This window comes from Indicator indicator, chromosome 11 (assembly GCF_027791375.1).
Source record: "Indicator indicator isolate 239-I01 chromosome 11, UM_Iind_1.1, whole genome shotgun sequence".
In the NCBI taxonomy this organism is placed as follows: Eukaryota; Metazoa; Chordata; class Aves; order Piciformes; family Indicatoridae; genus Indicator; species Indicator indicator.
The window spans coordinates 25033186-25045532 of NC_072020.1; the positions used below are offsets into that span (position 1 = coordinate 25033186).

Here is a 12347-nt window from a genome sequence, read left to right on the forward strand (position 1 = left end):
TAGCTTAGACATGATGGTTATTGGGGCAGGGGGGGCAAAAACAAAACAAAACCCCTTGATTTCTTCTCTCTTTATGCTTCTCCTCACCATTTTCTAGCTTGTCTGAGGGATGGAAAAACTAGCTTTAACTTCTTCCCTGACACAGACAATTTTTTTTTTTTTTGGTCCTTGTCGCTGAGTGGAGTAACAGTAACTAATGGCTTTATTATGAACAGAATGCATTTCCTCAACTTGTCTGACATATGCTTTTTCTCTCAGATTACCTTAGATGGTCGAGATATTAGAACATTTAATGTAAAGTGGCTCCGAGAAAATATTGGCATTGTGAGTCAGGAGCCTGTTCTGTTTGCAGCAACAATAGCTGAGAACATTCGCTACGGCCGAGAGGATATTTCTGATGCTGAGATTGAGCAAGCAGCCAAGGAAGCCAATGCTTTTGACTTTATCTCTAGATTGCCTGATGTGAGTTCATGAACTTCTTTGGAGTGTAAGAATGAAAAGTCCATTTAGGCTGGTGTCCTGTTTTGGAGAGGGGGAGAGCATGGGAATTCAAGTTGTAGTACTATAACTTCCCAAAATAGCCAAACCTCCAGCAGCATTTGGTTCAGGGACTTTCTGGACTAGGTATTGTGCCTTTGTTTGGTTGCACTCAAAGGATTAGTGCCTAAGTCAGGAAAAACATATCAGTGCCTTAACATAGAAGAAAGGAAGCTTACCATCCCTATCTGTCTCACAAGGCATGGGAAGAACTGGACTTTAAAAGAAAAGATCCAGCAATTTGAAACCCTTTGTCAGGAGCTGCCTGCACATTTGGTAGGAAATGGAAGGTGGAAATAAATAATTATTCCCTGAACCAAGGCCATTTTAGCAGCTGGGATTTTAAGCTCCCTCTCTCCCTGAGATTCACAGTTTTGAGCCCTCTTTGAGCAGTAAACACTTTGCTCCTTTCAGGGTGGAGGTGGGAAGTGAGATCAGTCACATTCAAAATGCATCTTCAGGAATGAATATGTTCCTTCTTTTGGTCCTGCAGTTAAAAAAAACATGGAAAAATTGCTTACCTTGGATTTTATTCTGTTACTTCAGAGAGCTCAGCCCCCATCTTTCAAGCATGTGCCATCCCTAGAGTGTCTGTTCCAAGTTTCCCTCTTCTTAGGAAGAGTTGCTTAATTGTATTTACTCCTAAATAGCTATGTAATTAAAGGCTACACTAGATTTTGAAACTTGCTACTTTGGAGGGAGTGACATAGACAGTAGAAACCAAGCCATGGCCCCAGGACAGGGAGGGGAGGCTGCCTATGTTTCAGAGGAGGCAATGTTATAGGTTCTGGTGGATACCTATGATCCTAACCCTGTTGGAAAGGTAGGCAGTCCCCAGTAAATACAGAGATGCCTTTTATAGTCTTTCCTTGAGAAAGTGAAAGGTTTGGAGCATTCCCTGAGCAAGCAGTAAAGATCAAGACTTTTAAGAACCATATGTTCAAAGTTAGGCATGTAAACCATGTTCTACAAGGGCTTGGCTAAGGTCTGGATGGATGGATGTGGTTGCATGTTTGCTCTGCCCATGCTCAAGTCAGCTGAATAAAGCTACCTCTTGTCTGGAAGCTGAGTACTTGCCACCTCACAGAGAAGTGAGGATTTCATTTGGGGCTTGCCACAACTTCTGGATTGTTTTCTCCTTTCTCAGAAATTTAACACCATGGTAGGGGAAAGAGGGGCTCAGCTGAGTGGGGGACAGAAGCAGCGAATAGCAATTGCCCGTGCCCTAGCGAGGAATCCCAAGATTCTTCTTCTGGATGAAGCTACGTCCGCACTAGATACTCAGAGTGAATCCATAGTGCAAGCAGCTCTTGATAAGGTAGGAGTCATGTTATCGAAGCTATCAGTTACCATGAAAAGATGCAACACTGGAAAATGAAATTTGGATGGATGTTTCAATTTCAGTGTTTTTAAGAGAGAGTTTAAATGATTATTATTTTACTTATGAATCAATGTCTATTCACGGAGGTTCTTTAGCATTATTATTAATTACCAAGGCAGTTGCATACACGTGTAACTCTGACTTAGGTCTCCTGCACTCTCTTCCTCAAATCACAATTGTTCATTTGTTGGTGAAATATGGATGGCATCTTATCAAGGCAAGGTATAAGGACTGAATGACCTTTTTCAGAAATTAGAAATGTATGGTGTAACACTCCCGGTATTCTTTCTTCAGTGAACAGTTGCTTTGTAATTTTCAGAAGCTCCTGGGATTTAACCATTTTCTTTCTTCACAGAGACCAAATGCAAATCACAGAACAAAATCAGGGCCAGTTACAAATACTAAGTCTCTGCCCCCAACCCCTCCCCCCCAAAATGCTTTTTATTAACCCCAGAGCTCTAGGATGGGTGCTGCTGCAGAGCAGATCTGTTGGAGCTTGTACCTATGCCTCTGTCCCATCCGCTCACATCCCTCATTCATCAGCAGTTTCCACCAAGATGTAGTGGAGTCTAGAGGATTTGATTTAAACAAACAAACAAACAAAAAACAACTTGGGCTGAAATGTCTTTTCATTTGTCTGGTATTTATTTTAATATGTCTTTTTAAAAGGCAAGTGAAAAATCCTGCCGTTCGTTTTGCTAGTCATGTGAAGAGAAATAGTTACAAGTATGGCTCAAGGAAAATACAGAGTTTACTGGTTTCATTGCCACTCAGTTTAAATCTGAGGTAAATGTAGATATTTGTTATTATCATGTGACTATACTGATATTATTAGTATTGAGTTAACAGGTGGATGCAAAAATATTTCTCTAATTTCATTTGTATATAAATTATATTATTGTTGCTAAGTCAAGCACTAAAAGATCACCCTGTCAGTCGTAATTTAACTTTCTTCTGCATGTTGCTTAATTCTATGATCAAATACTAACACTTTCCAGAAGATTATTGCTTCATTTGTTGCATAACATGGAAGGAAGATCACTCAGTTAAGGGGGATTGCTTTATAAAATCTTTCTCATCCTTCAGCTTGTTCCCACAAAATCTCAAAATGAGCCTGGAATCATAGCTTGCTTGTCTTTTCACAGCCTTGTGATGTCCATTAATATAGTCCCCAGATGGGACTTACACAGTTCTTCTGAACATCCCTGAGTGGAAAAAGTACTGCTAATGTTTGTTATTTTTACAGCTGAGGAGCAGATATTCACCTCACAAATGCACACCATTTCTGAGCAATCACATGCATATGCTTATAGTCTGCTGGATTTTAGCATCTTTAGAGCACTTTGCTTATTCTGACCACAGTTCCCAGCTGCAGTGGGCCAGGAGGCAGTGAAGGCTCCACACCTCTGCACATTAGGGCACAGGCACAAAAAACTACCAAACAGACCTCCTCTGACAGGCTTTGAGTATCATGTATTAGATTCATGAAAACTTGATGGCAGTTGTAGAGGAAGAATCCAGATCTCCAAGGAAACACTCATCTACTGAAGCTGTCCTCATCTTCACACCCCTGTTCCTTTGCCCATATGATGTACAAATTCCGTAGAAATTAACTTCCAGCAGGCTCCTTGACTGCAGAACATTTGTTGCATGAGCTCCGCTTGGATTTCCCCTTCTGCCTCAAGCCATCATCTGCTCCCAAGCATAAGCAAGAAGGGAAGCAGCTCTCTCCACCAGCCACAGGACTGTGCATGTCACTGTTCTGCTTGTGAGAGCTGGAGAGGGATAGAGCATGTAGCCTGCAGACCAAGGCTTTGGCAGCTTTCCTTGCCAAATCCCAGCAGGCATCTAATTTGAGATGTACCTTATTTCAAAGGACTGGGAGAGGGAGAGCTTTAGGGAGTGGTTAAAACTCCTTTCTGACCCCAGATGTGCCTCACTCTATACTCTTTCCTGCTAAGCCTGGTCAGAAGTCATGCTAACGTTATACTTCCAAAAATGTGCGTGAACAGTATATAAAGGAAATATCCTTTGCTTATACCCTAGCTATCCTAGCTTTATTTTGAGAAAGATCTAACTCTTCTCCCTGCATTTCCCTCCTATGCATGCATACACATGGAAACACTTTATGGGCTCCTTTAGCTCAAACAGTTCAAGTTTGGTAAAAAGTCGGCCTTAATTATAGCCTTTAATACTTGCATTGCCTGTCTAATAAGCTTAATGTGACTTTTTCTACCTGAATTAGGCTAGGGAAAGTGTCCTTAAACTGTTAAACAAGGGGCATGAAATCAGGAGAAAAAAAAAATCAATTGCTTTTAGAAAAAAAAATTAAAGTTTTCATTATAAATGCCTAAAATAGCTTTGTTTTATTTCTGTGCTGTTTTCTTGCACATTTTAATGTTAAATTGCTTTTGTTGTGGTTTTTTTTTTTCCTCTAAGGCTCGGACTGGCCGTACCACCATTGTGATTGCCCACAGACTCTCTACCATCAGGACTGCTGACACTATTGCTGGATTTGAGAATGGTGTTGTGGTTGAACAGGGAACACACAGTGAACTCATGTTGCAGAAGGGAGTCTACTACTCTCTTGTAATGCAGCAGGTAAGGGCAAATGCATTTTCTTTCTCTGTTGCACAAAGTTGTGAAATGTTGGTGTGTGTGGAGCCATTTTCTCTCTGTAGTTCTTGCATGTTGTCCAGCTGGCAGCTGCTCAGCCACTCTAGCCTCAGCATGGACACAGGCTTGGAATTCTTGGGGGGGGGGGGGGGGTTACCTATAAAAATTTTTCTCATTTACACAATCCAATATATCAAAACCATAAGTGAGATGAAGGCACAGACTTCATAATTATGGCATAACTGCAGAATTATTAGATTCCAGGTGGATTCCAGAGACTGCTTGAAGGAAAAAAAAAAAAAAAAAGGGAAGAAAAAAAAAAGAAAAGAGGAAAATAAAAACAGGACCAAATAGTCCACTGCTCTGCCATTGCAGAGTGAAACATGTGTGGCCTATAGGCAACAATGATCATATGATCAAAACAGCAATACTTAGAAGAAGAAAATTCTACATTTCTTTCTCCTTGCTCAAAAGATCTTGTGATTGTGTATCCTGAATTCTCACTAGGGTTGTAGCAGCAGTGTCCAAGAAGATGGGGCATCAGAAGAAAGTGAAGACAGAGGGGATGAAGAATATGAGGAAGATGACAGAAATGATCTTGTGGAGGAGCTGGCTCTTGAAGATCATTTTGAAGAATCAGTGGTCTCAGGGAGAGCCAGCATTCGAAGAAGATCCATCAAGTATAAGAGTAAGAAACACTCTTCTAAGAAAATATTCCCTGGAAAAAGGAAAAAAATAGAGCTGGAGGTTGGTATTAAAAATTTGGTTCACAATTTTAGTGATATCATGTAAGCATGAACACAAAGCATATAACTTAACTTACTTTTAGATAGTTGAAAACCATGCAAGCTTTACTCTGATACTGTTACACTCAGTACTTGTCAGGCTGAGTATTTCTCCTAGAAATATGGCAACAGTCATATTGCCGAAAACCTTCGTTTTAACAGCACAGACTTAGAGTGAACAGGAAGGAAATTAATGCTGTTGATTGGTCATGCTTCATAAAATCTACTGTATTATTTCAGTGTTACTGATGTTAGAATTCTAATTAAAACAATTTGAGATTATTTTGTTGCAGGATTCTTTACCTCTTGGTATCCACTGTCACAAATTTTAGTGGATAATGTAATCCCTGAGGTGTGCATAGAGAGCTTTAAGGCACTTTTGAATATCATATTACACTTATGTGAAACAAAAAAAATATATATCAAAACTCCACTGTTTTGAAGTGTATTCTACAGAACCATTATTCTCTCTGAGTCTTCTTATAACCTTTAAAACATCCAGTTCTGGAGATTTTTATTCAGATAGACCATAGTCTATCTTTGGTCTATATGACCAAAGTCATATTGAAACTTAAGGGTTTAGAGACAGAGCATTTTGTCAAGGCTGAGTAAAACTTGCTCATGGCAATCAAGAGGAGCTGATTTCTGGTGGACCCTGGATCAGACTTTGAGTAAGCAACTCAACAGAAACTTGATGGTTTTTCCTATTTTGTACTGCTTGAACTGCAGCTTCTTTTTTTTTTTTTCTTTTTTCCCCTTTTTTCTTTTATTTTTTTGCCCTTTCTTTTTGCCTTTTTTTTTCTTTTTACCTTTTTTCTTCCTCTTTCTTTTCCTCTCTCTTTATTTTTCTCTCTCTTTTCCTCTGTTTTTTACCTGACCTCAGGACCCTTGAAGTGAAGAAATAAAATGTATATTCTGAAGTAAAACCATGGATCCTTTATAATCTATGAAAATTAGGATCCCATCTGTAATACAGCATATGATTAGCCTTGCTGTGATTTGTATTGATGTTTCTTCTCACTAAAATATAGCTTCAAGCTAATACATATTTCATGTAGTACAGATGAGCTGGATCCATTGTCACAAAGATGTTATACAATTTCAAAATGTACTTTTTGTCTGTAGATTAATATTGCTGAAGACCTCAGAGGAAGCAGCAAGTGCTCATGCTCAAGGCTTCAGTACTCATTATATTCCCAAAGCCTAAAGAAATCAAGCATCCAGTAATTGTAATTATTTCAGAGAACTCAGCCCACTTTTGTAGTTAAAGATTATCCACCCTCATTCAACATCTGAAACATGAGATAAAATAACCAGGAAGCAAGAGCATCTCACTTGTAGTCCTGCCTAATATTTTGCCTCATTTCTAATGTTTTCATTTTTTTGCTTTTCCAGAGCCCCCCCTGCTTCAGAGGCCTAAGCACTTGAATAATTAGTAAAGCAGAACAGGGCATTTTTTGTACTTCCAGAGGCAATTCAGGCTGACTGACTGCTACATATGCCTTTTTCATGCTTTTGGTAATGCTGCACAGGCTATAATTTGCAGAAGAGAAAGATGACCTCTCTACCCAGTTGTATTACTGCCAGCCCACTAGCATTTAGCTGAACCAGAAGGATCTTCTCTGTGCTCTAAACAGTGAGACTTTTAGTTCTTTATAAAGATTCAAGTGTTAGCTGCCATTCATGGTGACCAGTCCTTTGTGACTTCAAATGAACTGTCCTGGCCCTTCTCCCTTCATGACTTAGCCTTTTGTTACATTTTTTGCCTCCTAACTTTTACAGTGCAGTTGAAGTTCTAGGATATGAAACAGGAAAGTTGCAGATATCCAGCGTGTTTGCTCACCCTGAGAGCACAGAGGCAGCTTTCAGTGGTTTACCAAGAGAGTTCAATACTCAAAACCTAATGAACACCCCCACTGGCTGGGGAATTTCATGTTCTGCAACTTTCCAAGGAAAACTTGCAGCTTGTGTTTTCCTGTAGGAAGAAAATCTCCCTGCTGTGCCTTACTCAAGAATCTTGGCTCTTAACAAGCCTGAGTGGTTGTATGTACTGCTGGGAGTGATTGCTGCTGCCATCTCAGGTGCAGTCCATCCTGCATTTGCTGTTATATTTGGAAAAATTATTGGGGTAAGTTGTCAGGGGTTTTTTTCTTTGAAAATGCAGTTTGCAGTCCTGAGCCTCTCTCCTGCTCAGTTAGGTCTCCCTCTGTAAGACTCTAGGTAAAACTAGATCCAATGAAAAATGGGTAAATGTTGAAGTGACCCTCTAGAAGCAGAGCCCAGTGGAACTGCATCTGTCTAGCAGGGGAGAGGGGGAATACATTAGTGAGGTGTGGGTTACATAGAAAGCTAAACTATTTTCTGTTCCTCAGAGAGGACGTTGACTGCAGACTGATTTCATGATCCAGGATACTTGCCAGGCAAAACTGAAGTAGGCAGGCTTCTGGAGATGAAGGTTGGTTTATGTAACTGGCACTTATTGTCTGTGTACTCAATTTTGTGTTCGTTTTTCTTTTCCTTGCATAGGCTTTTCAAGAAACAGATCCAGAAAAGAGGAGTAAGAACACTCTGGTGCTTTCCTTAATGTTTCTTTTACTTGGAGTGATTATCTTAGCAGCATACATAATCCAGGTAAGCGTCACTACACAGGAACGTTGGAAGTTCTTAACTCCCCAGCAGGCTCCAGGTATAACTCATATCAATGCAGTCTAAGAAGCAAAATGGCATTCAGAACTTACAAAAATACACAGAAATGCCAGGGTTCTTTCTGAGATATGTGAGGTTTATGGATGTGTTTACATTAAAGACATATGGCCATAATGGCTGTTGGCTTAACTTAGCCAGTGAAGGCAATGTGAATTCAGTGTGATTGAAATCAAAGCTGAGAGTCTGGTCTTAAAATTCAAAGTTATGACTGACATTTCTCATTGACACTCTATAGGCTTTTGCCAAAGAAAGTATAAAATAGACTTTTTCTACAGCAGATGGTGTTTTCCATACCACCATTATTCCAAACTCCATCGTTTGCTGTCATGACTGCTCCACAGCCTGCAGGAAACAGCTACTGCACATTGATGTCCATATCAGAAAATCCAATGCTAAGAGTGAATATCTCTGGTAGTAGGAAGGCCAACAACTTACTAGTCTGATTTATCTTCTAGTGCATATGAATAAGGCATTATGACAAAGCTCCTTCCATCTTTACCATGTTACTTCCTTCCTGTGGGAAAATAGTTTCAGGTTCCAGGAATGTGAATGGCACTTTTCCCAAAGCTTATCAATGCACAGGGGGTTAGGGAGTTTTCAGTGTCATTGCTTTTATTGTGTGGCTTTACAAATAGTGTTAAAGCATCAGATGAGAAAATGTGACTCTTCCCTCCCCCAGGGATTCATGTTTGGGAAGTCTGGAGAAATACTAACAATGAGGCTGCGCTCTTTGTCCTTCAAAGCGTTACTTCAGCAGGTATGAATTATGCAGCTAGGGTGTCACAAAAGCCAAATGGCTTTTGCAGACTTAGATGGTACACATTAGGTTTTGATTCTGTGGTCTGGAGAAAAGAAAACAAAACCACATCTCTTCTACCACCACCTTAGAGAAAAACTACAACTTTTCTGATAATGTCCTAACCCACATGCAATTTGGCTCACTGCTGCTACTGCAAACAGACTAATTTTTGAAGGAGTGTCACTTTTTTGAAGGAGTGTCACTTTTTTGAAGGAGTGTCACTTTTTTGAAGGAGTGTCATTGCAAATGTGTCTGTTTCTGGCATGTTAATATGCACATGGTTTGCAGCTGTCTGTGTACACAGATGACCAAAAAAGTTTAACTTCCCCTCACATGGGTGATCGTGATGCAAGTAGGTAATAGATAGATTTAAATCTAATCTGTTTAGTTATGCAGATTTAAATCCACATACTGAAATCTATAGCAAAGAGACAATCTGATCATTTTTTACTACAAAAAATCCAAATTCAAGTTGCCCTATTGCATCAGGAGTTACCCATGAAAATAATAAAGTTACTGCTATTAAACACTCTGGGACAGGAACCTGTGTGTTCACAGGAACATCTGAAAGGGAGAGGAGAGGGACGATAGTGAGGGAGAGGAGAGGGACAATAGTGATTTAAAAGAAAAGAACAACCTGCCATAGACTTTGGAGGTAAAGGGGCCTCATTTCTTTCCTGTGTGTGCAAAAGCAGATAATCGACTGCTTGCCTAGTTAGTGGAATTACTTGTAAGAAGAGAATTGTTGATGTCTTTGGGCCCAAGCAAGGACTGAGCAAAAAAAGTTTGTAATTACAAGTGTCTAAATAGGTCCATTCAGAAGAACACTTTGATTGCAAACAATTAGATATTCACATAAAATATTTTTTTAAGCTTTTTTCTTTTTCTTTTGGTTTGCCTGGAAGATGCTGACTACAGATGAAGAATATTGCAATTAGCTATCATGACTTATACTTCCATTTCCCAGGGCAGAGCCACAAAGTTGATTAAAGGAGTGGAACATCTTCCTTATGAGGAGAGGCTGAGGAAGCTGAGACTATTTAGCTTGGAGAAAAGGAAATTGAGGGGTGACCTCATTAATGTTTATAAATATGTAAAGGGTGAATGCCAAGAGGATGGAGTCAGGCTCTTCTTGGTGATGACGGGACAAGGGGCAATGGGTGGAAGTTGAGACATAAGAAGTTCCATGTGAAGGGGAGAAAATTTTTTTGCTGTGAGGTGACACAACACTGAAATAAGCTGCCCAGGGGGATTGTGGAGTCTCCCTCTCTGGAGGTATTCAAGACCCGTGTGGATGTGTTCCTGTGTGATCTGGTCTAAGCGATCCTGCTCTGGCATTGGGGTTGGACTGAATGATCTTTCGAGGTCCCTTTCAGCCCCTAACATTCTGTGATTCTGTGATACCTGAGCTGGAAATGTCTGTTCATTTTATTGGTAATCTTGACATGTGGTAAGAACCTGTAAATCGTCTTTTTAAATAAAGATTTAATGTCTTGCAGGAGATTGGATGGTATGATGATCAGAAAAATGCTGTTGGTGTTTTGCTAACTAGACTTGCTACAGATGCTTCCCAAGTCAAAGGGGTATGTTCATTCTTTTTGTGTGTCTGTGTGCTTTTACAATATTTTTTCCCTTACAAACATTAATTGCAGTTGGTAAGGGACACTGAGATTATTTCAGAAGTAATTGCCTTACTTGATTTACTACCTTATTTTCACAAGGTAGTAAATCTACCTCACACACTGGCAGATGCATTTACATCATGTGCTGTTGACACTTTGTAAATGGCTTCCCAGATGATAATTTATGGGAACTATCAAAATCCAGCAGATGGCCGTGTACCTTTCTCCTTGCAAGCCTTTATGCTAAGTATATAGTAACTGTAGACCACTTCACCATGCAAAGTGAAATCTGCATATGTGCTAGGGACCAGAATCAGTGGACCCTGGATTTTTACACTCTGTGGTGGATGTCACCTGATTACCATGAAGAGATTGCTTCTGTAGATGACACAAAATCTTACTGACCTTAATGAAGAGAATGCACCAAATCTGCTTCACATCATAATAAGAAACATTCTAGCATTAGTAAAGAACACCAGGGATGGCAACAGTCACAGGAGGGAATGACTCAAGGTGCTGCTATGGGAGAAGTGGCCACTGGACACTGGCAGGAAAATATAGCAAATTCTACACGATTCCTCCTATTGCTCACCTCATTAGGAGTGCTTGACAACCTGCCAATTGTCTCTCTGTTTCTTCCCTTCTCCTTGAGGAAGAAAGAAAAAATAGAACTGCAGAACTTGTGGGGGCAAAGATTACTTTTTTCAAGATGGTTTTCTTTTCTTCACAATTCCTTGAGTTTAAAGGGCTTTTGATGCATATTTTTCAGTCTTCATAGATTCTTTTGTTTCTGTCCTCCTTCTTTATGGACTTGTAATGAGAAAGTGGCCTTTGACAAAACTTAATCATCTTGATCTTTTGAAGTTCCAGTTTGTTTCAGTGGCATTGAACTATATCACATGTCAAGGCAGTAGAAAGGAGGTGTGCACAGGGTCCCCTAACTAAAAAGGACAACTAAGGGCATAAATTGGTCTCCAAAGCTACTGTGTTTTCTGGAGCACTATAGACTGTCTGTAAGTAAGCAGCATGCTGTGATGGCTGAAGTTTTCCAAACCCATCTTTATGTGCAGCCTCTAGAACATATGGCAACAATTCACCTTGGCATCGGTTTCATTATTACTATTTTAAATTTTATTGAACAAGAGAAGTCTTTGGCAAAAGAGAGAAGAATTTTTGCTTCCCGCCCAAGTTTTGTTTTGGTTTTTTTTTTTTTTTTTCCTTTTTCCATTAAGCCAAATTTTGGAAGATGAACTATTTCCATGAGGCTGTTTTCAGAGCTTCTTTGTGCAGATCAGAGCCCACAAGGATGCTTGATGCTAATCATCTCTCATTTTAAAATTTCTTGATGGAAAAGTTACACACTCTGGGAAGAGACAGGATTTCTTCAGCATGAGTTCATTTTTCTCACTTGTTATCCCACTGAGATAAAGCATTTCTGCAAGGTGGTCAAATCCAGATGTTTCTCCTGAGAACTCAGCCCCAGGTGCAATAGTGTGAGAACCTGACAATAAGTAGTTTCCATCACCATAAGTGGGATGGGTCAGTGAATGGTTTTTGTTAGAATAAAGCCACTCTTGCCTAATGTTGGGCAGCCAACCACCAATCTGCCCTACTGTGACAGAGGTCACAGTCTTCTGTGCCTCAGGCAGCATGAGAAGTTCTGGATAAATATTTCATTAAACAATCATCAGGACCAGCTGCTTAGACTCTCTACAACTACCTGAAAGGATGTTGTAGAGAGACTGGTGCTGGTCTCTTCTCACAGGTAATTAGAGATAGAACAAGAGAGAATGGCCTCAAGCTGCAGCAGGGTACTTTTAGACTCAATATTAAGAAAAAATTTTCACAGGATAGGGTGGTCAGGGAGGTTGGTGATTCACTAACCCTGGATATGTTTAAAG

At 39.9% G+C, this 12347-nt stretch overlaps 1 protein-coding gene across 1 annotated transcript in view; it reads left to right on the forward strand.

Moving 5' to 3' along the window:
- The window catches only part of ABCB5 (ATP binding cassette subfamily B member 5), a 35510-nt gene that overhangs the window by 13376 nt on the left and 9787 nt on the right, over positions 1 to 12347 (forward strand). Inside the window, exons 13-20 of the mRNA XM_054384826.1 lie at positions 259 to 462; positions 1685 to 1855; positions 4358 to 4519; positions 5042 to 5281; positions 7301 to 7447; positions 7846 to 7950; positions 8705 to 8782; positions 10324 to 10407. Coding sequence (XP_054240801.1) covers positions 259 to 462; positions 1685 to 1855; positions 4358 to 4519; positions 5042 to 5281; positions 7301 to 7447; positions 7846 to 7950; positions 8705 to 8782; positions 10324 to 10407 — 1191 coding nt within the window. The remainder of the gene's footprint in view (positions 1 to 258; positions 463 to 1684; positions 1856 to 4357; positions 4520 to 5041; positions 5282 to 7300; positions 7448 to 7845; positions 7951 to 8704; positions 8783 to 10323; positions 10408 to 12347) is intronic.